The 27,793-nt window shown below is 37.4% G+C and overlaps 1 protein-coding gene across 2 annotated transcripts; it reads right to left on the minus strand.

Annotated features, from left to right (window-relative positions):
* Nucleotides 1–26,709, minus strand: prdm2b (PR domain containing 2, with ZNF domain b). 2 transcript variants are annotated; one of them, XM_067432390.1, is made up of 9 exons: nucleotides 26,490–26,709; nucleotides 16,628–16,691; nucleotides 16,370–16,490; nucleotides 15,699–15,802; nucleotides 15,050–15,202; nucleotides 12,569–12,695; nucleotides 8,676–8,789; nucleotides 929–5,508; nucleotides 1–834 (listed from the first exon to the last, which is right to left on the minus strand). In XM_067432390.1, exons 3-9 carry the CDS (start codon nucleotides 16,482–16,484, stop codon nucleotides 808–810), a joined length of 5,220 nt encoding a protein of 1,739 aa, XP_067288491.1. In that variant the 5' UTR covers nucleotides 16,485–16,490; nucleotides 16,628–16,691; nucleotides 26,490–26,709; the 3' UTR covers nucleotides 1–807. The 2 variants fall into 2 exon arrangements, with proteins under 2 accessions (XP_067288491.1, XP_067288492.1); XM_067432391.1 differs by lacking the exon at nucleotides 15,050–15,202.
* Nucleotides 26,710–27,793: the final 1,084 nt, after the last annotated feature.

Genomic DNA, 27,793 nt, shown 5'->3' on the forward strand with positions numbered 1-27,793 from the left:
TTCCCAGTTGAAGTTTTAGTGTAATTTTAATGGCCAGCAGCCCTGCTGTAGAATCTGTAAATTACAAAAGGAAAAGAGAAAAGGAAAAAAAATGGCTTACGGTTTTGGCTGGTTCAGGTGAAGGTCGAACACCTTTTACATACAGCAAACCGTTCTCTCCTGCTCACTCTGACTGTATCAAACAGCTGAATTCAAATGTCAAAATAAACTAAAATATCAACAAAATAAAAACAAAAAAGCTTCTCAGATTATGAGAGCCTCAGTATAATAAACATTCCCTGTGAAGGATTACATTTACTTAAATATACATATATACTCTTCAAATAATTTCTCTCAGTAAAAGAGGAGCAGGTCAAAATGGAGTACAGACATGGAGAGAGGATCAGTCCAATCATACTGTATACAGAAGCACATGCATTATGAGTTTGCAGGATCTGAAAACCTTAGATTAAACAGGGTCAATCTGCCTAAGAGAAACTATTGAATGATTGCCTCTTGCATTATCTTAAAAACCAGAAGGTCAAAATTTATAAATATTACATAAGTAATATTATGCTTGATTGAGATTTATTTATTTAGCATATTTTTTTGTCCAGTCCATTTTGGGGGAGGGGATTAGACATCCAAAGGCTTATTTATAAAAGTGCACCGAGAAGATACTTCCAATGGGCCAACACAAAAGATGAACAGGGAGACAACTCCTGGTTCTCCTGAACGTTTAGGCTATGATCAAGATAATCCAATTTAGTTGAAAGTTGTTCCCCTTCCAGTCATCGACTCAAGCAGTCCTTTAGAGAATGGGGCGTTCTACCTGGCTAAATTCAACAGAGATTCCTGAAAAAACAAAGAGAAAAACATGAAACTGAAAAATAACTATAAAATGTAACTACTAACACATATCAATGCTAACAATGACACTCTGCATTACCTCAGACTGCCCTGGTTCATGGTTTGAGAGGTCTTCAGTCTTCACTTCCAAAGGAACTGAAGCACTAGCCATCTGTACACTGCGTGTCACTGGCCCACCTTTTCTCTCCCGAGTCCTTGCTGAAAAACGCTCCTCCTTTTTAGACTGGTGTGCTTTCGCAACAACCTCCTTAACCTCCTTCTTGACAACAACCTCCTTCTTGACAACAACCTCCTTAGATCCACGTTGAATTTTAGATGGTGGTCGTGTTGAAGAGTCATCAGTAACTGCAGGTGTTATGGAAGTCAGTGGCTCATTGCTCTTTTTGCCTTTCTTTGTTTGTGGGGCAGAGTTGTCCATATTCAAGGCTGGTCTCTTTGTACGTACCTGAGGTTCTTTTCCTTTAATTATTGGTGGAGCTTCATTCTCAATTGGGTCAGAGCTCCGGGCTCTGGTTTTCCCCAAGGGCTTTGTACTTGATCCAGAACCTGCCTCTTGTTTGACTTCACACTCAGTGGCTCGACTTCGGAGACTCCTGTTTTTGTCTTGAGGCATCAGTGCACCTTTATTCAACTTCTTGGCAACAGGTCTTTGTGGACAACTGCAAGCGATGTGTTTAGTGAGGCTGGCTGGGTATGTGAACTCTCGATTACAGTATGGGCATGCATGGACCTCATGAGTCTCCTCTTCCTTTATCCGGGTTGTTGGTTTCTTTGCAGAGGCAGCAGACTTGTTCTTCTGAGATATGGCTTTCTGGACAAGCTGGTTTTTCTTCTTATTGAGAGCTGATAACTTTGTTTTAGAGGTTATATCTTGGTTAAAGTTGAGCCTTTTTGGTTGACCCATTCTGCGGAAGGCATTCTGCCCAGTAGAAGCTCCTGTGGTGGAAAGACCATTTGGAGACTGTTTCACAACTTGTTTGAGAGGAATGGGATTCTTCTTAGGGGTGTAGCGTCTCTTATCACTAGCATTAGCACAAACTAATATGTGTTTATGCAGCTCGGGCATGTTGTCAAAGCTGTTTCCGCATTTAGTACACCGGATCGCAGTGCTAAATGTTTGGGGGATGTTGTGTGTGGTAAAATTAGTGGCAGAGGGAACCGAGCCATCGGGTGTTCGGTTGTGGTACGGGAACGGTGGAGGCTTAAAGCTGGGGTAGTGTTGATTAATGCCAAGCCGTACATCCGGACCTTTTGGTTTACCGGCCTCAGATGCCATAATCTTTATTGTAGTGTATAGTTCTTCTGTAGGGTCATCATGGCCATTTTCCTCCTCTTCCACCTTATTAGTGTCACTCTTATGCTCCTCAGAAGAATCCTCAGCAGTTGAGTCAACAACAGCATCTTTCTCCACATTTGCGTAAGAAGGATCTGTGTAGTTCTGAGGTCTGAGTTTCCCATTTTCAACAGCAGTGTGAGTGCAACTCTGACTTGGATGTAGGTCACTTTGATGTTGCTGGAGATTGCAGAGGAAGGCAAACTCCTTTGAGCAAATGGAGCAAACATAAATTCTTCCCACCCCATGGAGAGAGGAGCGGTGCTCGAGGAGAGCAGTGGCGTTACCAAATAACTGTACGCAAAACTCACACTTAAAAGGCCACTCTGACGCATGCTCTATTATATGGCCACTAAGGTCTTTGATGGAGCGAAATGGCTCTTTGCAGACATTACACACAAAACTCTTAACAAAAGTCTCTCGCTCTGGTGTTTCAACCTCATCACAATTTCTGTCTGGAGTCCCAGGTGAAACATCAGCTCCATTTGTTATATCAAGCAGCTCCTCTTTCTTCCCTGTATCCTCTACAACAAAGTTATCAACATCTAAACTTTTGTGTGGAGAATGCAATTCGCTGAGGAAGTTCTGTGAAGATTCCCTAGAAGTTGATTGTACTATAGAAAGAGAAGACTTCGATTTGTGTCGGCCTTCCATTTTAATATTGAGGTCTTGAGGGAGAGTTCCTTCACAGGAATGGCTTTGGCTGGATTCAGAAGCAGTATCCCACTCTAGGTGAGACAAACCTGCTTGGTCTGCATTTCTTAAAAACTGAGGCTTAGAATCATGGGTTGAGCCCTCAAGTAGTGTTTCTGACTTTGAAGAAAAATCTGCTGTACAATGTATTTTTGCATCCTGAGGCAGTGGAGAAATCTCAGGGTCTAACTGCTCAGCAGTTTGGCCTGATTCATTAACAATGGAATTTAATGCATCATGGCATGATTCTGTTAATGCGGATGAATCAGAAACTTCCTCTAAACTATCATCTGCTTTGGGTGACATTTTAGGAGACAACACAGGAAAAGGGGAAGGTGATAAGGCATCTGACATCTGAAAATGCTGTGAGGATAAAGGTGGAGGAGATGGGATAGTGGGTAAGACTGGAGGAGGGGGAGTAGATGAAGCTATACTAGAGGAAGATGGAGAGGATGGATTAATAGTCATAGGGGTCAGGGAGGGAGGAGAGGTTGATTCACAAGGAAGGTGCTCTGATTCTGACCCAGGGCTAGAAGGGGCTACACATGTGGCACTCTCAGAAGATGAAAGGGCATCAGGGCTTCCAAGAGTGTTGGCTCCTTCTTCTCCAGGTGAGTTTAGACCAGCATACTCGTTCATTAACACTTTTTCTAAAATGCTGGTATTAGGTTTCTTCCTCTTCACATGTGGTGTTAGTGTGGCTGAGCATGTCTTTACTTCATGGTCAACCGGACTTTTACGGTTTATACTCAAGTCAAGCACAGCCTCTCCAGATCCTCTGCTTACACTGCTGTCTCTTTTACTGAAGGAATTTGAAAGGTCAAGTGGCTGCTGATTGCAAGAATTCCCTCCACTTCTTGAAGGAGACCAGTCTTTTCCTGTCATGCTTTCAGAGTCTCCATGATCACTGCTGGACATACTCCAAGAATGTGTCATGCAGTGGCTCTCAATTTTTGGCACCTTCAGTGAACATGAAACTCCAGTTGCAGAGCTTATGTTGTCATTTCTTTGTGGTGGGCTACTCTGTGAAGTTGTGGGAGGGGAGGCAGTTCTTCTTTTAAACCTACCTTGGACAGCAGGCAGTGAAGTTACGGAAAGGGGAGTGGTCAATCTATTATCTGTGATTAGACCTATGGCTGGTTTCTGACCGTCCGGGGCCTGTAGTAGTTGTTTTAGTTTCGGAGAGAGATAAACTGTTTTCTCCTTTTGAAAAGCTAATGTCTCATTTGACTGCGAGAAAATGTTTCCAACCAATAAGGAGGACTGAGAGGAAGGGGAGGACAGTGAGGAAGAGGAGGACACCGTTTCTGCCTCTATTTTCACAGAAGGCAGCAGCGGTGGAGTAGCAGTTCGTCTTTTAGAAGCTGTCTGAGCCACACATGAAACTTCCTTCACTGGACAAGTCCGTGTTTCAACTTTAAGAGCATGAGTAATTTGTTTGGGACTCAAAATGAGAGCATCAAGGCCAAATAATGCTGCAGTGCTTGAATCAACCTCGATGACTTCACAGTTGCTTACTGTGCTCGTAGACTGGATCTTTCCATCGATGTAATGGCTGAGATTTTCAGAAATGTTGTTAGAGATATCAACCATACACTCCTCCCTCTCTCCCTCATCCTCGGTCTCTGCACTGGGCACATAAATAGGTGGTGGACTGGCACTTGGTGACTCTTCCTGGAGCAAAATAGGCTGCCCTTGTTCATGCTGCTGGTGTTGGGAGGAGCCATCCTGCAGGAGTATACCTTTCCGACGAACACCTTTCGGCATTAGATGCCGCTCATGGATTCTGCGCTGGTGTCTGCGCATGTTGGTGTGTGTGCCGAAAGCCTTGTTACAGTACTTGCAAGGATGAAGCTCTTTTGACTCCCCATTTTCATCTAAAACAAAAGGCCGGTCAGATTCAACACCAGGCTCTTTTTTCAAAATTTCAGGGGTTTGCTGAGGAGGACCGTTCTGTGTGCTCATAACAACTGCATGGCTTTGAGTAGACACACTACCAGAGGTAGCAGAATCATTGGGCATTGTAGGACTGTGGAGAAATGCCGTTCCGCTGAGTGACCCGGGCCTATTTAAAGTTTTACTCCCATTCTCATGTCTACGTTCATGTCTGCGCCTGCCTACCTGAGAGCCGAAGGGCTTGGCACAGTACCGGCACTTAAATGTATGAGTTTGAAGGTTTGAAGTAGTGTGAATGTGAGTGTGGCGCTCCAGGCCCTGTTTGGTTGAAAAATGACGCTCGCAGTGCTGACAGGGGTACGTTCCTCCCTGAGGGTCATCCTCAAAATCCCCATCTACCTCCAACTCAGGATTTGCTAAAGATGATATACACTCTGTATCACACAATGGACTTTCAGAGCTTTCTTCTGCAGGGCTGCCCGAATGTAATTGCATGAGAGACTTTTCATTCCCATCAACTGATTCTGCCTCAGAGGGGTGCTGTGGGCTCTGATTTAACTGTGGCTGCTGTAGTTGTCCATCAACCTTTGCATGTTCCTCATCCAAATCTTCCCTCTGCTTCATCTCTGTTGTGTGAGACTGGACAGGGTTTTCACTTTCTGCCGATGATGACTGAGAAACAGCATTTTCCGGTTGCAAATCTGGAGGTGAAGATGGTATTTCCTCAGCATTGAGCCCTGAATCACAAGAAAAATATATTTAAAATACTACCCAAAATAGTTTGTAACTGCTCAAGCAAATGAAAATACTTAATCTATACACAGTTTAATTCTGTTACACTACCACCCTGTCAACTAACCCCTTAAATTGATAATGAAATCATTTAAAAACGTCATCACTGCTGAAATCATAGTCAGAATAAAAACATTATCAGTGTAATGTGGGGGGGGGGATCAAAACATTGATCAATTACTATTAAAATTCTCTCACAAATATTTGCTAAATGTATATTTTACAACGGGGGATAATTGTGTTGCAATAGCTTACACACAGCACAAGTAAGCTTGATTTTGAATGGTAAATTTAATTTAAAAAGACAACTAAACAGTAATAAAATAAGAACAAAAACATATTACAAAAAAATAGCACAAATAAATACAATAGAATAAAAGATATAAATGAAATAGACTGCTTTTTTTTCAGGTAGGTCTAACATTCAGGTAAGTAACTGAATTAAAAAACGCAAAGTAGGCTAATTAAATTTAAAATAACATTGGATAATGTTTTTTTGCAAAAAATTAAATCGTTTCATATAAAACCATTAAAGTTACACAAGTTGATCAGTCAAGAGCAGTGTGATCATTTGTCTTTTTGTAGTTTAACTTTGAATAACTGCTGTCCCTTTAAGAACTGCCGCACTCATGGATCCTGAACACTGTTCCTGTTACTCATTCTTCATTTCTTCCTGAATTGTTTACGACTGTGTTTACATTAATACTCTTCAAAATGTGCATATATGTCAGAGGGGGCTTTATTACGGTATGTGTGTGTGCGCTTCAGATGTGAGCGCGAAATCTGCGGGGATTCGTAGAATTATGTGCAATCCCGCGCGAAATTCAGACTGATCACACACACTAATAAGACTAACACGCTGTCGTGAGGAAAAGTCCAGCAGAACGAGCGTCCGTCGTGTTCAGAGGGTTAACCGGGCTGAATGAGAATATGCGGCTGTGCGTCAACTCGCTCTCGGTCAGAGAGGAGAGGAGAGCGCAGCTGGGATTGATACTGTAGAAACTGAGCAGGCTATTGTATCTTTTTCAGATATTTCAGTATCTATATTTTTGACAACACTAGTTGCACTGTGCCGACCTAGGCTTTTTAAAAGTGAAATAAATCCACACTTCAGAGCCTTTTACCGGGCTTCCATGGCTAAAAGAACAAGCGGGCGCGCAAGCACCGGAAATCAGGTGGCCATGGAAACCAAAACTTGCGCATTTGAAACCGATGATCGGAACCAAAAACAAATTTTCTAAACGATTCCAATGGAATCATTATTTTTTAAACCGTTCCAAGTTAGAACCGGTTCTCGATGCCCAACCCTATTCAAGATAAGACAAACCAGTTTGGAAAATGGATTCATGATGTACTCGCTCATTATATACATTTTGAACACAAAGTTACATACTGTAGCTTTAAGCAACTCACAAGCATATAGTTTAATTCCACTTTCCATTTCATGTGCTTGGACATTTGTGTGTGCTAATGCGTTTGAAACATGCCTGACCCAGCGCATAATTAACATTTTATGGTTATATCCTAATCTACAAATGTTAGAAATGTATCAAAAGCAAACTAGTCTGTTTAATATAAGTGTATGAGTGGACGCGTTTTACACAGAATGAGCACAACAGAAACAAAAAGCGCACTCATTCGGAATAAAACATTGATTTTGTTAAAATAGTTGTTGGACATTAACTCCAAGTTTAAAATTCTACATGCAATGGTATTTTGGTCTTACTGAAAACAGTAAATATAAAAGGGATACAATGGAATTTAATCTAAAGGTACAGATTATATACATCATAATTTTGCAATGTAATATTTACATTTTAAACCTCTTGTAGAGCTGGGATCTATATCGTATTGAATTTGTACGATATAGATATTTTTTTAGAAACTATATGGAATGAGGCAATACCATTCATATCGATATACCGTAGATTGATACGAGCAAATCTGAAAAATAGCTGAGTACACAGATAGAGGTGATGCAGGGAAAGTGCATGATACAGCTTGTCCTACACTTGACATGCTTTATATTAAGGCTTGAAAATATCTTGTAAGATATAGTTAACAATTATAGTTTAAAGCGGCTTGGCTGTCCGATGCTCTGAGAGATCTAGGCTACTTGTCTTGTGCTGACAGACAGATACATACTTGCGGTGTTTAATGCGTTTGAGATGTGGTGCTTTCCTAAGTGCATAACTTACATTTGACAGGTATATTCTCGTTCTGTAAATGTTAGAAAGTCATGCAAATTTTGCTGTCAAGAGAGTAAATTTTGCTGTCAAGACAGTAAATTTTGCTGTGAATCTCCACTAAAATTCAGACTTCCGTGAACGAGCGCCACCACCTACATGCGCAGCAAACAGACCGACGGCAAAAAAATAGGAACGCAATAATTCGAACTAAAATACACATATTTCTAAAATATTTGTTGTTGGACAAGAAACGTGCATGTGGAAATTTAATCTACAAGTAAGTATTTTTTTATAAAAATGACCATTATAATGAGTTCATCAAATGTAGGCTAATTTACTTTATTTTTTAGTTTTTATTTTAATTTTTAGTTTAGTGAATTATTAATTTTGTTTTTAGATTGTACTGTTACAACGTTAGAATGTAATGTGACTTCTTGCACATATTCCATAGCCTACATTACATTCATGGATTCATTTATTTATAGCCTTCAATAATACACATTGTTTTTAGAACATCATTGGGCAGGATGTGAAGTAAAATGTATTATTACTAAAATAAATACAAATAGAAAAACTTAGATATTATAAACACACACACACATTTATTTTGGTCATATGGCCCAGCCCTACCTCTTTGCACATAACTGTATCACACAGCCTACACTAATTGCTTTCATAGCATTCAATTTGCACATTGTTATGAAGACAATTTTGAGCAGGATGAAGAACATCAAGCTTTTTATTTAAACACAGAACAATAAATTAATTTAGCTTTTAGAATCCATTTAACCAAAGAAATAAATAACAATTGATTATCAAAATAACTGGTTATTGCAGCCCTTCTGTTAACCATAACAAAAATATTCTGATTAAGCTAAGCATACATAAATCCCTGCCAGAGGCTGATGAAGAGCATATCCTACCTTCCTCTGAGTCCCGCATCTCTGTGAATAAGGGTTCAGCGGCACTCGATTTATTCGGTTCACAGAATCCACCCAAATCAGCCTGCCTGCCTTTTTCCGACAGCTTTCTCCTTGCTTTAGGGAGAAACAAATCTGTTTTTAGTATGAAAATAAATAAATAAATAAAAAACACTTTTACCAATCCTGATCGTTTAAGCTTTATATAAGATCTAAGCTCTCTGTTGAATGTACGTGTTTTTTTCCCAGACAAGTAATACCACAGATGGCATTTACAGTAATGCGGTTGTTTTAATTGAGAATATAAAAAAAATATTAATTTTAGAATGAAGATTTCACAGGCCTTTAAAAACAGGGCTTTTGCAAAACACCATCCATACTGAGATACTTATTTACTCAATTAATTAAAGAGCCTATACTACAACACTTAATATCAAACTGAATATAATTACAACCCATAAGGTATAATGAAACATTTGACTGAGGAAGAAAACACATAGAAACACTGAAACTCCTAAAAAAATATATAGTCGGACACAAAAATGATCAGGAAAATTATTCAGCAAGTGCTGAGTATGTGTGTCCTACATCCTACTTAAGTGGGTAAGGCATGATTCTCTTTATAAATTTGTGCTTTCCTGCATTTTGGGAAGATTCCTCATCGTACTAAAAATATGCAGCTGAACTGAACAAAATCGCTCACCATCAACACTTGAGTGCTTAAAGCACTAGAAATACAACAGAAGTTGTATAAAGTAATCAAAATGTACAAAAACAGTGCTTAATCTTCACAAAAGTGATTTACTGAGAGACTATTAACATGAATAAGGGCCGCAAAAGCTTTATTAGCCTGCTTTCACTTTAACACCAAATGCACTGTTTACATTCACTTAACTTGTGTTCCCCATTCACTACCATTAAAGCGCTTCGAAAAATCACAATATTAAAAGAACTCCAATTGTGTTCATCAGAAAGAAAAATGTCATATACACCTAGGATGGCTTGAGGGTGAGTAAATCATTTTAAAGTGAACTAATCCTTTAAATCAAGGCTTAAAAAATCATTTTTTCTTGAGAATGTGTAATAAGTCTACACTGGTGATAACAAGACTGTGGCGCTTAAGCCTGACGTCAACAATTTTGCTATCGGTTGGTGAGATCTGCCTATTTTAGTGACTCCTGATCGAGTCATAGAATATGACGGCTGAACGATCAGAGCATTCATACCTATCATGGCCATCAAAACCTACAATCATTTAACCCAATGATATTTTATCAAAGCAGTAACAAATATAAACTGACAGCTTTGTTGTAAAACCGAAAGTTTTGTAAGAACATCTGGTTCATAAACTAGAATAAAGAGCTCCACCTGCAAGATACAAAACAAGTATGTCACCGCCTTTTCTAAACTAGCAGCTCACCACAAAACCAGACTGACTTCTGAGTAACTGCAGCATTGTGCGGATATAGCTGAATAAATGTTTTTCAAACTTTTAAATGCCCAAAATAAAATCTATACCACAGTTGCATGTTAAATGTAGTATGCATTAACGCTTACTGAATGACACGTTCACTGAAAATTCTCTCATCGTTTACTTAGGTGTTGTTCCTAACGTGTCTGACTGAATTCTTGTGTGGAACACAAAATAATATATTCCAAGAACATTGACTTTCAATGTACAGATGAAGAACACCCTTAAATTTTTTTTTATTTTATTTTTTAAATCTCCTTTTGAGTTTCACAGAAGAAAAAAAGTTGTACAGGCTCATAATGGCATGACAGTGAACATTTTATCTCTGCATGAACTTTACTTTTAATGCCGTATAAATGTTGAATAATGACACTTTTTTTTATACATTTACACAATGGATCACATATTGTTGCAGCTAAGCTAAAAAAAACAGCTATCAGCTGCTGTCCTTGTGACAAGGTCATTTGGAAACATCTTATACAAAACCCAATTCATAAAACAAACATGCTGCTAACTTGGTCATCTGACCATACTTGTCAAAAATAGTCATTCCCATTTATCCACATCCAACTCTGTCCTCAAATGCTAGTCTAATACGATAGTCACGTACACAACCATCAACATTTTCAAAAAAAAAAGTTCTAAACAAAGTAATTACAACGTAATGTACGTAATGTAATGTTAATGTACACATTGCCATTTGACCCTGCTTATTTTCAGATAAAGGATTGATGCATATTTAGTTATAATGTTTTGACATCTTAACATCAAGAAGTTTTTATAAATTGTTATGGATTTAAATATTTAGGCTACAACTTACCAAATTAAATTAAAAGAAACTAAACTTAATATCCTTATCTCAATTTATAACAATTTTCCATAAAAGCAAACTTTCCGATATCATTAAAAGCCACAATATGTAAATATCCGCCGCTAGAGGTGTCTTATTCAAAACAAAGGCATAAATTGAAGACAACTTGATTTCGCAGAACTTTTATGCCACGGACAAGAGTTCACTTCTTGCATTCATAAGCATGTGGGGTAACGCAGCACTGCTTAATTATATTACATTGCGTTAAAAGTGGTTATAATGCTATTCTGTGCATCCGCTCAGCAGCGACTATGAGAGTAAGTTAGATCGATATTAGGCATGGTAAAACACGGCGCTCAAGATAAGTCAAGAAAACGAGATTTAAACAATAAGTCTAACTGTGTTGAAACTTTTCTATCAAATGTGTTCAAACAGTTGCTCACCTGTCTAATAAAACACATAATATATTAATGTGTCTGGAGTTTCAATGGTTTCTACAAGATACAGTCCGTGTCCTGGGACTGTGACTTATTTCTCTGGATCAATAAAATGGCTTATTTCTCTGGATTTAAGTATTTGGAATAAATTAAGTAGTACACAAGTCAACAAAATATATAACATTGTTTTAGTGGTTTTTGGATATTTTAAATCAAAAAATCTTACATAGTGTGCTTTTAACATGTAAAATATTTCATGAAATACTCTTAATTATGGCCAACCTTACTTGCTTAAAATATTACAAGCTAAATTAAATCTTCATGCATTTAGCAACACTTGTCATTGAAAAGGGGAAAGTCAAATGACCATTTACCCAGTAAAAATTATCAGCAAATACTCTTTTCCTTTTCTCAACAGCAAGTTTGGGTTTCCTTTTCAGTCTATAAAAACATTATTTAACTCAAATAACGTTACATATTTGTGCAATATTTTGTAGAAACTTAATTCCAAAGGAAAAATGTTTATTAAATTACGCACAAGCATCAAACTTAATGCAGTGATGTGTGACAAATGAGCTATGGACGAACAAACAAATCAGACTCTCATAACGTTACTTTTAAAGGGGAAACTGAGTTTATTTTACGGCTCATTTGGGTCTAATTCAAAATGCTTTGCAAAGAGGGTCTCGAAGGTCATCTCTGACAGACATGGGCTGTGTCTCCAAACCTAGTGAGCTGTCTATCTAGATGGCATGTTTGGGCATCACTGGCGGGTTTAAACCTTTCAAACGTTCCGAATCGAACGCTCGACCGTGCCCGTGATGCTGAAACAGTTCAATATTTAGACACTGAAATAAGGTTCGAGACTGCAAGGCGGCTAGCTGACCCGTTTATCAACACCAGGAAGAGAACGATATGTTCAACGCACTTTGACTCTGTCCCGGGTGTTTTTTTCTCTTTAACAAAGCCGTTTAAAACAGAACATCATCTATAATTCATGTTTCTAAATAATCTTCCTATGAAACAGTCAAGTAGCCAGGTGGCTAACGTGTTAGCTTCAGCTAACGACTGCGAATGCTTCCGAATAGAATAAACATATGTTCCCGGACATTAATTACACATTTTTATCGAAAATAACTCCTGGTAGTAGCAGTAGGAAGCTGTGTTTTCATTTTACCTCGCTTTGCTCTAGGTGAACTCTTCTTGCCCAGGTTGCTAGTCCTTTCTTCCTCTAATGCAGCTGCTATCTCAGGATTGTCTTCCCCATTGTACCACACGAGAAGTTCTTCGTCGGGTCCGATTGGCTGACGGAGAGTAGACGGACCAATCAGAATCGAGGTTTTTGGCATGCCATAGGATGAAATACTATCTAGGCCTTGACGCTCTGTCAGGCATTTAGGAACAGACCCCAATAACAAACTAGGGTGCAATATGAGAAAGATCATTTAAGAATATTATAATATTTGTATTTAAGCTAAAGATGCTTTATTCATCTGTCTACTACAATAAGAGTAGAAAGGGATGCATACAAAAAGGGATTTTAATGTATACTGGTAAATTTACAATATATTTACATTTAATGTGTATGCATTTAAGCAGGAGTACAGCATTTGTTATTATTATTCTATATTTTTCCCAGATTACTATTTTTCAAATATCCATGCCAAATATCCATGATTAAAGTGGGAGTTGTTGTATTTAGTCCATGTCTATTACCTTTGAGTGCATTTATATACCAGTACTCGTGTAGGGGTTTTCAAACATGGGGTTTGCAAAGGTTTGCTGGGAAGATGTCAGTGAAACACTAAATATTATTAAATAAATAAAAACCACAACACAATCATGATATTAATCATGATTATTCTACTGACATCCCTATTTTAACAACTTATAAATTATAAAAAAAAGTGTTCATTTCTCCTTCCCTGCAATCTACAAACAGTTTGTATGTGTTGTTCTTTAATAGATGGTCTCTCCTCGTCACTGTTGCCTTTTGCTTGCTCAGTGGGAGTTCTGTTGCAGCATTCTCATTCATATTTTACAATATTCAATTATTGTGAAAAGCACCACATAATAAATGCAACTGAATATGGCTCTCTTTGCGTTACACATCTAATATTAATAGTGGTAAAATGTCATTAAGTTAATACTAGCAAACCTAAGACAAGTTTTTACTTTAGTACACTGGCATTTTAATTTAAAAAGACCCCTGTGGTGTAAGTTTTAATGTTGTTTATATGTCTATATGTTTTTTTTAATATGCTTTAATTAGTTAGTCATTAGTTAACACCATAGTTGAGAATTTTCTCCTTAAAACTGCAATGACAAAAAGAGTCTCAAAAACGCAGTTTGAAATCATGGTGTTTCTGACGTTTCAAACTACCTTGTAACCAATCACGTCAATGTGCAGGCGAACATTAGCATGTCATTTACTATTCGCTGGAGCAGTGGAGTCTCAAGAGAAGCCAGGTTATTATAATAATAATAATAATAATAATAATAATAATAATAATAGTTACATTTATATAGCGCTTTTCTAGGCACTTAAAGCGCTTTACATATAGAAGGGGGAAATCTCAACCACCACCAATGGTTGTTTTGGTATATTTTTCTGTTGATATGAAAATTCCAGTACATTTAGCACATATCAGGTGACTACTGTATATTACAATGTTATAATGAACTATATGGGTTTCTTCACTTATGTTCTAATTTGTTCAAAGCCTTTCTAAGGATATTGATTTTTAGAAGGCAGCTGTCAGACTCTGGCAAACGGGAACATGGTTTGTGTAATGATATCAACACATTATTAGCTGTATGATAACGTAATCAAGCAAAAGACTAATTCGTTGTAGAGAGCGATACATATAATATTACCATTCTGATACATCAACTTGTATGAGCGAGTGGAGGCGGGGCTCATTTGCATATTAATGAGACTGTGTATACTAAATGAGGCAAGAGTGTATTAAGGGCCAGGGTACATTATTGACTACAGGGGGGCTTTAACAACATCTGACCCCCCGGTCTCACAGACAAAGCTTAAGCCTAGTCCAAGACTAAAATGCATGTTTGAACTGAAAGCGTCTTAAATGTATTATTAGTGCCGTTGTTTTGTCTCAAGATGCACATCAGAAATATTAAGACACATTTATAAAAGATATGTAAAAATGCCTAATCCTGGCTTAATCTAAGCCCTGTCTGTGAAACCAGGCCATTAAAATACAAACACTAATTTAAGAAAAAGATAGGGCAGTAAAATGGTTTTGAAAGAAGTCCCTTATGCCCAACCAGGCTGAACTGGAAAATTTGAATTTTCAGCATCATTACTCCAGTCTTCAGTACTACATTATCCTTCAGAAATCATGTGACTTTTTTTTAAACTCTCAATTGAATGCATCCTGAATAAAGGTATTCATTTCTTAAAGAAAATTAGTCTTATATTGACCCCACACTTTTGAAGGGTGGTAGTATAGCTGCTTTCATTTAGGAAGAGTGTTCCTTGGCAAGGGAATCACATTTTCATAAAACAAGTTTGAAAACCCCTTTACTAGTGTACTACTCCCTTGTACACCTTCTCCAGGGTTAAACATTTTGCAGTCATAAAACATTAATTGGTGAAAATCAAACAAATCAAAATCAATTCGCCAGCACTTACCCTTAACACCTTGTAGTAAATAGCTCGGTTGATTTCCAGTGGAAAGAGGTTTTGCTCTTGAGAAGAGCGTGCCCAATTCACATACCGCAACCAGTTTCCTTTCAATGGATCTGTGGCATCTACACACATCCACCCCCAGGCTGGAAAATATACCTAATGATAGTGGAACAATATGTATTTAATTAAGAACCACCACTTAAACCTACACTACCGTTCAAAAGTTTGGGGACAGTAAGGTTTGTTTTCTTCAGCAACGATGTATTCAATTGATCAAAAATCTGCCAGTATTAAACCAAAAGATACTAACCGTTTGAATGTTATATGTATCTATATATCAGTAAAAAATGATTGCAGTTTCCACAAAAGGTTTAAGCAGAACAACTGTTTTCAACATTGCTAATAATAATAAATGAGCACCAAAAAAAGCATATTAGAAGGATTTCTGAAGGATCGTGTGACTGAAAACTGGAGTAATGGCTGCTGGCAATTCAACTGTTTTACTGTATTTATCATCTAATAAATAGCCTTGGTGAGCAGACAGTACTTTTTTCAAAAACATTAAAAATCTTACTGACCACAAACTTTTGAATGGTACTGTACACTGGTCTAAATATACTTTGTGTGGATCATTCAGATATCTTATACGTACCTCCCACATGTAAACATTGCTTGTCACTTGAGATCTCTTCTTCCGTTCTCCAACAAAAGGTCCAAACCGTTTGCCTTTAGGTATTAATCTAGATGCCCATACACCTGTAGAGAGACATGGATAGCATGTCAAGAGAAATCCTATGTGAGCAAACAACGGGAATTTTATTTTCTTCTTCATTTATACATAAAAAAATCCATTTGATGGATTTGAGCATGAATCCTCATTCAGAATGAGCCACTTTAAGATCTCCAGAGACTATCTATCTAACAGAGCCATTTTTTGGAGCATTCGATATTAAACATTTATCTGTATATTTCTAGGGCACCACCACAGCGTACTGCACATTCTCCATTTCAAACAGAACAAAACATGACTGCAGTGACAATGTTTCAAATTAAATTGTTTAACATTCTCAATTCTTTTGGATCAAAAAGCTGACCAGGTAAGCCACAAGGCGACTGTCAAATGTAATGGTTGTGGAGCAAACCAGGCAAACTTTGTAAACATTTCAGCTTTTGATTTGAAGTAGGTGATTGTGTTTCAAAGTCAAATATTTGGGACATCTTATAGTCTTTCAGCAAAAGGAGTTAAAATAAAATACTGCAATGGTGAACATGATTTCTCATCAACAGTCTCATTTACAAGTACTCAGCCATGCTGTTACTCACCAATGCGATTTGGGTTGACAGCTGACGGTCCCAGCTTCATGCTGTTTGGCAGACCCTTCCACACATGGGGTGGGATGTCATCCAAGGTTTCATATGCTCCTTGAGGCAAAGCCATTACAGCCTTAAAAAAATACAATGTGTTCCTTAACTGTATATCAGCATAACCACTACTCATGGTACTTACTTTTTAAGCAAAAGTATGAATTGTTTGGGGGAGGAAAGCATTTATAAATCATTAGAAAAAATGTTTCGCCATACCTGCGGCAAGGATTTAACACTCAATTGGATTTGAGACTCTAAGACTTTTCTTATTTCATGGATTCTGTAAAACAGAAAATATGAGTGGTTATTTTTACCATGTAGAACAAAATAATCCTCTATGTTTATGAAGCGGGATGGGACTCGTTCTCAAGCAATCCCAAAGCTGAAAGTATGAATGGACAGGCTTCAAAAAAACCACAGTAAACTCAAATTCTCTGGTTTTTGCTTTTATTTTATTTACACTACCATCCAAAAGTTTGGGGTCATTATGATTTTATATTATTATTATTATTATTATGCAGGGGTGCATTAAATTGATCAGAAGTGGTGGTAAAGAATTAAAATTTGTTATAAAATATTTGTTTCAAATAAATGCTGTACACTGTAAACAAATATTTAGAAAAAAAAGTCACCTGGTTGCCTTAAAATTGAGTTAATTGAAATTAAAATTTTGAGTTAATACAATGAACATTTTTTGAAATTAGACAACCTTTATTAAAACATTTTTTAAAAGATTTTGTAAGCATATTGGGTAATTGTGTGCGTTTTATTTCTGATGACGCAGTGAAACATGCCAAATAGTGCTATTTTCATGATTTATCAAATTTTTTTTATGTGGTTCAGATACAATATTATTATGAGTTTCTATTTATTAAACAAATTTCCTTCATTGTATCAACTCAAATTTTTAATTTCAATAAACTCAAAATTAAGGCAACCAGGTTAATTACTATTTTAAGTTAAACCAACAAAAAACAACCGAATTTTTTTCGGTTTTAAAACATGACGATTGTGACACCGAAGACAGCGTCAAGTTGTTGTTGAAGTTTAATTTCAAGGGATATTTCACCCAAAATGAAAGGGCCCAAAATTTGAAGCCCAAAAAAAGTACATCCATCCATTCTAAAAGTAATCGACACTGCTCCAGGGGGTTAAAGGAACACTCCATCATTTTTTAGAAATAGGGATCATCAACATCTTTCCTACATTTAGATATGTGGGCAAATGCATTTTTGTCTCATCATTGTTTTAGTTTGGCAGGGTCACCGCTAGCTTAGCATAATGAATGGAATCCTATGTTGCCAGCTAGCACGTCCAAAGTAAAAGTGATCCCAAAAAAAACAACAACACTTAATTACTTCTTGTGGCCGTATTCACAATGAGTACAAATAGCGATGCAGATTAAGACTCTGCGATTTCCTAGGCATATATGGATTTGGGACTATATTATGGGGAAGCACAGGCGAAGCACTGCTACTTGGGCGCAGAGATATCACGGCTCTCATCTTCACGTCCTCAGGCCGTTGAGTGATCGCAATGTGTTGCATGATATCTCTGCGCCCAAGTAGCACTGCTTCGCCTGTGCTTCCCCATAATATAGTCCTAAATCTTAATCTGCCTAGGAAATCGCCAAGTCTTAATCTGCATCACTATTTGTATCCGTTGTGAATATGGCCACAAGAAGTAATTAGGTGTTTTTTACTCGGGACATGCTAGCTGGCAACATAGGATTCCAATCATTATGCTAAGCTAGTGGCGACCCTGCCAAATAAAACAACGCATGCACTGACACAAAAATGCATTTGCCCACATATCTAAATGTAGGAAAGAAGTTGAATAAGCCCTTTTTCTAAAAACGATAGAGTTTTCCTTTAATAAAGGCCTTCTGAAGTGAATAGATGGTTTTTGTAAGAAAAATATCCATGTTTAAAACTTTATAAAGTAAAATATCTAGCCTTCCGTATTTAACTTACCAAGTAAGTGTAGAGCCTCTCCCAACTCAAAACGCTAACCCTACGTCCATCATCATGTCACGCCAGTTATGCTATTTCCATATGTTTAATGCGAAAGGCGGTCTGGCAGATGCTAGATATTTTACTTTATAACGTGTTAAATGTGGATATTTTTCTTAAACACATCTCTTCAAAAGGCCTTTTTTAACACCGCAGAGCCGTGTGGATTATGTTTATAATGGATGGATGCACTTTTTGGGGCTTCAAATTTTGGGCTGCCATTTACTTCCATAATAAATCTTGCTTTAGCCAGGACATTTTTTAAATATAAGTCCATTTGTATTCGTCTGAAAGAAGAATGGCATATAGACTGTGAGTAAATCATGGGGTAATTTTCATTTTTTGGGTGAGCTATTCCTTTAAGCATAAGCGTTCTATAGTAGTGTATCTAATTCATATGTACAGCATAATTCATATAGTAAATATTTCAACAAATGATCAAGTTGCTCTCCTAACATCTGAGATGTTTAGTAAGTGGAGGCGAGTCACCCTCAAGGTGTATTTCACACCAAATGGTGATGCTCTAACAGGTGTGTTTAGACTAAAACAGTATCTATTACCGGGGCCACACCAGCTTTACACTGTGTGTAATTACTAGCCCAGCCTCACCTCAAATACACCCAAGACAGGAAAAAAGAACATTATTCTGTCAGACATACAGGTGAAAAAAACCCACAGTTTCAGACAAATGATGATCCATTTTGTTGTGGGTCTGCAGAAAATTCTTCCCAAAGTATGAGAACAGCAATAACGAGAGCTGACAGGACGGTAAGTAGAACATTGTCATCAGGTTTGGATGACAACTAAAGAGAATAAGGGGAAATTGAGAACACAGCATGACACACAAGGGGCCTCTCTGATGTGACACTGTTACATAAGTGTGGAGGTCGGAGACAGATTCTCGGCTTCCGCTGCCTCTGACTTTCAAAAGGGTGGGAGCATGAAAACAACAGAAAGTCTGTTAAAACAAGCTGCTGGAATCAAAATTAAACCGTCAAATCCAAACTCCCCTTTTTTTATAAAGATGGATGCTTGCAGAAATAATTAATGCCATCCTTACACTCAAATCTCAGTAGTATATAAAACGTGATTTCTAATTTGCAGAAGCCTACCACAGACAAATCTTTTCTAGCGGTAAGTAGCCTAATAGTCTTCATGCTCAAGTATACTGTAGTCATTAAGGATTCATTCTTTTATCTGTCAGCAAAAGTTATTAGTCTGTATCAGTGACCTCTGAAGTCAGCCTCATAAATGTGGAATAACTTTATAATGAACTGAACTGGTTGGTAGAAAAAACTACCAACTTTATATACCCTTTGGCACCAGTATTTTATTCCTCAATTTTACCCTTAAAGTTGGTTATTTTTTTGCCCCAATATTACCAGTAGTTTTGAACTCTACTGACACCTGTTGGTCTGGATGCATTATGTTTGTTTATTTTCTGCTGCCACAAACTGAAGCTGTTATGGACCTTTTAATTTATGGTTTTGTACAAAATTATCAACGCAACACTTTTTCAAAGATCTAAGACCTTTTCTACGTACACAAAAGGCCTATTTCTCTCAAATATTGTTCCCAAATCTGTCTAAATGTGTGATAGTGAGTGCACTTCTGCTTTGCTGACATAATATTTTTGCAAAGGTGCTGGCCACGCAAGAACTGGGATGTTTTCAGCTTCCAGGAATTAAAGGTCCACTGAAATCAAAATTTACGTTTTTTAGCTTATAGTATGACTGTGTTAGCCTTAAAGTTATGAATAAGCTGGTATGTTTCAAAACTATGACAAAATTTGCATTCAGGAGATATGAGCATTTAAAATTTACAGTCTCCCACTTCCGTTAAAACGAATCTCAGATTTTAGTGACATCATCGCAGACTTCACTCTCGTCAAATCTTCTGTCCAATCAAAATGCTCTCTAGAATCTAAAGCCCGCCCCCTTACACTGCTGAAGCTGCTGCTGAAATCGGCCAGTTGTTAACACACATTTACTAATTTCTACATGGTGAAAGACACATAGCACACTACAATATATATGTGATAGGAAATGATTCAGTGTAAATATGCTTTCATTTGAGGCGAATAAAGTCTGTTTTCATGTTAGTTTCACGCACCGCCTCAGCGCACACACTCCAACAGCTCTGGTCTGAATTTAGACTACAGACACGAGAGCGCAGAGCAGATCATATGCGCGAGTCCGCGCAGACAACAAACATATCGACCCATTTGAATTCTGCACAGAATGCTGCATTTCAAAGCGATATGGAGGAGATTATGATGATAAACAGTGTTAGAGGAAACTGCTGGCTTTACCAAACAGAAAGGTCCACTCTTGCGCTCTAGTCTAACTGCATATTTACTAAACGCTATTGGCTGTTTCAAAAAGGGGGAGGAGCTGCTAACAGCTGGAGCCGTTTCAGGGGAAATTACATCAACACATTAAATAATGCGGCGCGTTCCAAAGCACTTCAGTGGGCCTTTAAGTACAGGTCCTTGCAACATGGGACCATGCATTATCATGCTGCAACATGAGGTGATGGTCGTGGATGAATGGCACAACAATGGGCATCAGGATCTCGTCACAGTGGCCCTCATTTACCAATATTGCGTAGAAACAGGAGTATATGTTGGTGTAAAATTATGCTTACACTCCTCTCACCGCCTGATTTATGAAGCTGTGCTCACCTCTGCGATTGAGGTGTCAACGATCGTCATTAGAATAACACGCCCCTATATATTCAAGTCTCCGCCTCCCCCACGCCCTCATTGTGCGCCATGGACACAAGGAAGACGGTAATGAAGCGAAACTTCTCCGACGTGGAGATGATTGAGACGCGCCCATCGAGATCATCACCAGGGAAGTGGGAAAAAAAACAAAATTGTTTTATTTGGGAGTTTAAAGAGTGGGATTTAAGGCGCCCACAAAAACAAAATATGGACCCAAACTACGAGTACTGTTAATAGTGTGGAGGTTGAGAAGCGCACTCCAGCAGTTTAAATAGCTGTTTGGATGATAAATTATCACACTGCATTATTTTACAGCACATGTTTTGAAACAGCATTTAATTTTGTATCACGGCACATGTATTTGGGTGTACAATATTGATGAGGATGTGATGTGGAGTACGATTCATTCACATTAATAATTCACAATTTGGGCCATAATAGAGGGCCAATATATCTGTGCTTTCAAAATGCCATTCATTGTCCATAACATACGCCTACCCATACCATAACCCCACCGCCAACATGGACCACTCGAGCCACACCTGTGCAATAATCATGCTCTCCAATCAGCATATTGATATGCCAAACCTGTGAGGTGAATGGATTATCTCGGCAAAGGAGAAGTGCTAGCTAACACAAATTTAGACAGATTTGTGAACAATATTTGAGAGAAATGAGCCTTTTGTGCACACAGAAAAAGTCTTAGATATTTAAAGGGATACTTCACCGCTTTTACATATTAAACTATGTTATTCCCTTAACTAAAATGAGTTGATACATACCTCTCTCGTCTCAGTGCGTGCACTTAATCTCTCTGACGCGCGGTGACATTCTGATAGCATTTAGCTCAGCCCACTAAGCCCAGTTCATTCACTATGGGACCAAACAGAGATTAAGTTTAAAGCGACCAAACACCTCCATGTTTTTCCCTATTTAAATACAGTCACACGAATAAATGAACGATCAAGTGTGATGACAAAATAAAACATGGTGCTTTTCTAAGTGGATTAAAAAGAAGAACTATAATGTATGGCGGAATAGCACTTCTGAGAGTACTTAGACTCGGCGCAGTAAAAAGTCCCGGCACCACGTTTTATTATTATACTAGGTCGTTCAACAATTCGTGTAACTGTATTTAAATGGGGAAAACGTGGAGGTGTTTGTTTGCTTCTAATTTGATCTCTGTTTGGTACCATAGTGAATGAACTGGGCTTAGTGGGCTAAGCTAAATGCTATCAGATTGTCACCACATGTCAGAGAGATTAACTGCACGCACAGAGAGGAGAGAGGTACTGAGAGGCAGTGCCATGCGAAAGTATTCGGCCCCCTTGAACTTTGTGAACTTTTGCCACATTTCAGGCTTCAAACATAAAGCTATGAAACTGTAATTTGTGATGAATCAGCAACAAGTGGGACACAATCATGAAGTAAAACGAAATTTATTGGATATTTCAAACTTTTTTAAATCAAAAACTGAAAAATTGGGCGTGCAAAATTATTCGGCCTCCTTAAGTTAATACTTTGTAGCGCCACCTTTTGCTGCGATTACGTCTGTAAGTCGCTTGAGGTATGTCTCTATCAGTTTTGCACATCGAGAGAAATGTTTGCCCATTCCTCCTTGCAGAACAGCTCGAGCTCAGTGAGGTTGGATGGAGAGCGTTTGTGAACAGCAGTTTTCAGTTCTTTCCACAGATTCTCGATTGGATTCAGGTCTGGACTTTGACTTGGCCATTCTAACACCTGGATATGTTCATTTTTTAACCATTCCATTGTAGATTTTGCTTTATGTTTTGGATCATTGTCTTGTTGGAAGACAATTCGCCATCCCAGTCTCAGGTCTTTTGCAGACTCCATCAGGTTTTCTTCCAGAATGATCCTGTATTTGGCTCCATCCATCTTCCCATAAATTTTAACCATCTTCCCTGTCCCTGCTGAAGAAAAGCAGTCCCAAAACCATGATGCTGCCACCACCATGTTTGACAGTGGGGATGGTGTGTTCAGCGTGATGAGCTGTGTTGCTTTTACGCCAAACATAACGTTTTGCATTGTTGCCAAAAAGTTCAATTTTGGTTTCATCTGACCAGAGCACCTTCTTCCACATGTTTGGTGTGTCTCCCAGGTGGCTTGTGGCAAACTTTAAACAACACTTTTTATGGATATCTTTAAGAAATGCCTGCCTGGTGTGTTCCTTGTTCTTCATGATGCTCTCTGCACTTTAAACGGACCTCTGAGACTATCACAGTGCAGGTGCATTTATACGGAGACTTGATTACACACAGGTGGATTCTATTTATCATCATTAGTCATTTAGGTCAACATTGGACCATTCAGAGATCCTCACTGAACTTCTGGAGAGAGTTTGCTGCACTGAAAGTAAAGGGGCCGAATAATTTTGCACGCCCAATTTTTCAGTTTTTGATTTGTTAAAAAAGTTTGAAATATCCAATAAATTTCATTCCACTTCATGATTGTGTCCCACTTGTTGTTGATTCTTCACAAAAAAATACAGTTTTATATCTTTATGTTTGAAGCCTGAAATTTGGCAAAAGGCCGCAAAGTTCAAGGGGGCCGAATACTTTTGCAAGGCACTGTATGCATCAACTCGTTTTAGTTAGTCTCAGGGGACAAAAAAAAAATGCATTTAATGCATTTCAAATACATAATGCATGGTTAAATGACTCACTGAAACTAAGTGATAATTCAAATAATAATGAATGTGTTAAACAGTAGTTGATTAGATATGCAATGTTGAGAATACACTGTAAATCCAGTGTGGGTCTCAGTTTTCAGTGATAGTCGCATGACTAGTGGCTGGTGTGTGTGTGTGTGTGTGTGTGTGTGTGTGTGTGTGTGTGTTTCTATAAACCTGGAAGACCTTTTGAACAAATACAAGCAGTGGGCATTTTTAGAAAGAAATTTAAAAGACAAAAAATCTGTAGTAGGGCAACTCAATGAATTATTTTAATGCCATTGTGAGAACAACATGTAAGTCAAGTATTAGAGTATATTAAAGGGGTCATGAACTGCGTTGTTTTATGATTTTTCCGGGCATCATATAATTTGACATCAAAAAGTTATTAAAAAAAGGCATTTTTCCTACCCTGATTTAGCCCTCTGCTCTGAATGCTCTATTTTAAGGGGCATGTCTGCTGTGAGAGTTCAGTGTAAACACCCCCCGCTGTGATTGGATAACATCTTTCCATTTGAAGTAGTATTATTCTCTCTTTAACGCGTTTTTACCGTTATAGCTCATGTTTTAGTCATCGTGAAAAGTGTTGCATTACATTTAGATCTATGACATTATATTAATATCATGGCATGAAAGGTTGCAGAGATGAACATTGTAGACAATCACACGTTTAGCGCATGAAAGAAGGATCTCTTCACTGCAACTCAGTTTCTGCACACTAAAGAATGCTTTTATCTTCACTAACAGTGCTCTTTAAGTGATAGTTAAGAGATTTGTTGAATAAAACAGGAGTCAACTCTCACTGTTTAATTGACAGCTTCAGCATGCACTGCTCAAACCATTGCAAAAGGAGCGCTCTTTGATCGCTTTCTTTATATAATTGAAATCACCATGACGTTAAGGGTTGGCATATTTGAGATTAAATGTTTTCTGGGCCTGGTGTCAATAAAAGCTTTAACAAGGAAGTTTTCAGCTCCGAAACTTATAGGATATTCTTATATCATGATAAACTTTTATATATCAAAGGCTCAAGGTAAAGTTGATTTCTCAATTCATCACCCCTTTAAAACATAATTTAATCTAATACAAGTACTTAATTTTGGGAATCTGAATACACAATCCATTTTACGTATAATCAGTTACTAGCTTTGCTGGTAATTAAGGTAATTCCGACAGCTTAAACACACGGTACTCATCTATATAATGGACATATATTGGATTTAAAGTCCCAGTGAACCGGAAGTTGCAACTGACTTTCTCTTCATCACTCGCTCTTAAAAGACTAACAGTTAGACGGGTTATCAAACCCAAGTTGTCAAATTGCCATCATCGGAAAAGGAACGCCATTCCAGACCAGAAGTTACTTATCAGATTTTGATTAAAGATTACCAAAGCAAAAAAAAAAAATGTCTGTGAACTTGAACAGATTAATTGTTCACCTCAATACCTATAACGTGCTAGCGAAGTAAATAAGGTCTATTTTTATTTCATGAGGACTTTAATGTCAGTGTTTTTCTAAAATGTATTTTGTGCTGGACTAATATATAAAACATTCATATATAAAAAACACAGTTAGCACTGCACTCAAATGGAAGACACAATTACACAAAATTATCAAATTAAATAAAAAGTAATAAAAACTGTAAGAAACAAACACAATGCCTTAATGTATTCTTAACACGTCAACATGGCAGCCTCCATGAGGGTGCGACCCACTATGCTTTTTTCAGATTCAGACTTGAATGTCATTTTAATGTTTCTGAAAAGTAATTTCCTTGTATGTACAACTTTTTTTTTATTTGCGAAAAAAAATTGCTGAGTGCACCTTTAAGTTCACCCCAGTAGTTATGATTTCATCTGAACAACCGCCAGTGTCCGACTACTGGTTGTTTTTTTACAGATTTTCTCTAAACTACAAGCAAGAATACGAAAAATATTCTTTTCGAGGCATGAGCATAAATAAAAGCAGGAGATGAATGAGATGCAATTCATTGTGGTGTCATCTTTGTTAATAACAGACGGTGGCTGTGGGACAAAGAAAGAAGGCGTTTCAGCACCAAAGCAGAAGATGGTTTAACTAACAGCGAAAGTTTCCAAATTCTTAAAAGAAACACCAGCAATAACTTACACGATATTTGTTGCTGGATTTTGATGCACAGACACGCAATACCTAATGCCCACAACCTGATTTTAATAAACTTCCATCAAAATAAATCTCAAAACAAGTGCGGGTTGTGTGTAAAACAGACTTAAAGTGTATCCTCGAGCTTAAAATATTGTCCTTCAAACCAGTTAAATCGTGAATTACCCATAGCTCGCGCAAAGCTGTTCAGGTTGTGTATTCCGACTTTCAGGCAACAAACAAACACACCGCGCTTTAAAGACACTTCTAATTGTCACATTTTAGTTTGAGGAATCTTCCATGAGAGAAAAAGTTATCTCAAATGTTTCAACAGAGCACTAGTGTTGCTTTGTGGTTTGGCAGGACACACAGATTTTATTGTTATTATCACTCCGAGCACTGATAGGTGCACAAACCCGATGCAACTCACTCCGAGCAAGGTGTCCTCCTGCTTTCCCAGCCATTCAGTGCAGCGTTCCAAAGGCTTGATTGAAATAAAAAATGTGAGCATGATGTTCTTGAACACTTACCTGTTGTTTTATACCGGCAGTGTGTAGTTTTTGGTCTACCTGCTTTCCAGTGTGCTGAAAATGGCGGATGGAGACTAGAGCTTATAGAGCTTCCCCAATGTTACTGGTCGGTCGGGTCGCAGATTGGGAGAGGCACACGACCATCTCGATGGGCCATTGGTGAAAGTAAAGCTGGACCATCACAAATCATCTAATTCATTAGGGCATATTATGCCGAGATGTGGCTGTATAGCGTGGCTTAACTCATTTGTTTTTAATTTTCATTGTAGGGGAGACTAGGGCTTGTTGTCACAGTTTTTTCTTCAGTGAATATTTCTCAAGGTGAGTTTACTTTTGTCCGTTTCTGTATAAAGTCTTAGCTAAAACACACGCTTTGAACCTTTTCACATGTATTTCCCAAGAAACAAAAAAAGAGACCGTTAACACGTTGACCTTTTAATTACCCCAAATCGTCTAGGCCAATAATTAATAAATTGTAAACAATGACAACATATAAAACACGTGTGACAATTTTGCCAATTATGTCTGAGAGCACAGTCCGTTATTTCAATTGAAATCTATTTTATGGTTGTTGTTTGGTGGTTTATTTATTTATTTATTTATTTATTTATTATTATTATTATTATTATTATTATTATTATTATTATTATTATTATTATTATGAGTCTTAATTTACCATTGTGGTTTTATTGTGTTCATCGGCGTATCCAACAATTATAGCAAAATTCTTATACTTATGGTATGTTATTTAATTAAATAATCTTAATAAAGGGTAAAAATCACAAAACATTAACATTTAGGATATGTAGACTAATTTAAAAAATGTAAGGCTCATTTTGACAAAAACAAAACAAAAACTAAAAATCTTTGTGACAACTTCCCCAAAAATAGAGAAAATGTTGTATCCTTATGTAATAAAATAAAGGTAAATGCCCATATTGCAGTGAAATTATCAACAAAGGTCTATGAAAATTGACCTGGTATATAGCAGTTTTAGAGACAGATTCATTACAATTTCATTACATTGAAATAAAAATGTTGAAAAAATATATATTATACATATGTTATGTCCTCTGTAGAGGCCACAAGGATTCATTTTTGATTAAAAATCATTGAATAAGTGACATGACATGACAAGACAGGAAAACAATGGGATTTTAACAAATAAATCATTCATTTTTAGGTTTCAGGATTATTATTTTTTATTCCAATGTTTGTATAAAGATGATTATCAACTATGTTATGAAATATATTTATTTATTATTTGCTATACCATTTTGCTTTATGCAATATTGCAAAGTGTA

This window comes from Pseudorasbora parva, chromosome 22, assembly GCF_024679245.1.
Source record: "Pseudorasbora parva isolate DD20220531a chromosome 22, ASM2467924v1, whole genome shotgun sequence".
Taxonomy (NCBI): domain Eukaryota; kingdom Metazoa; phylum Chordata; class Actinopteri; order Cypriniformes; family Gobionidae; genus Pseudorasbora; species Pseudorasbora parva.

What these genes read in the sequence shown, in the direction of transcription:
- prdm2b (XM_067432390.1), bottom strand. Translation starts at nt 16,484, where the DNA reads ATGGCTTTGCCTCAAGGAGCATATGAAACCTTGGATGACATCCCACCC. An exon ending in TGTCAACCCAAATCGCATTG is followed by an intron (nt 15,803 to 16,369) that starts GTGAGTAACAGC and finishes GTCTCTCTACAG; the next exon opens with GTGTATGGGCATCTAGATTA. An exon ending in TTTACTACAAGGTGTTAAGG is followed by an intron (nt 12,696 to 15,049) that starts GTAAGTGCTGGC and finishes ACTCTCCGTCAG; the next exon opens with CCAATCGGACCCGACGAAGA.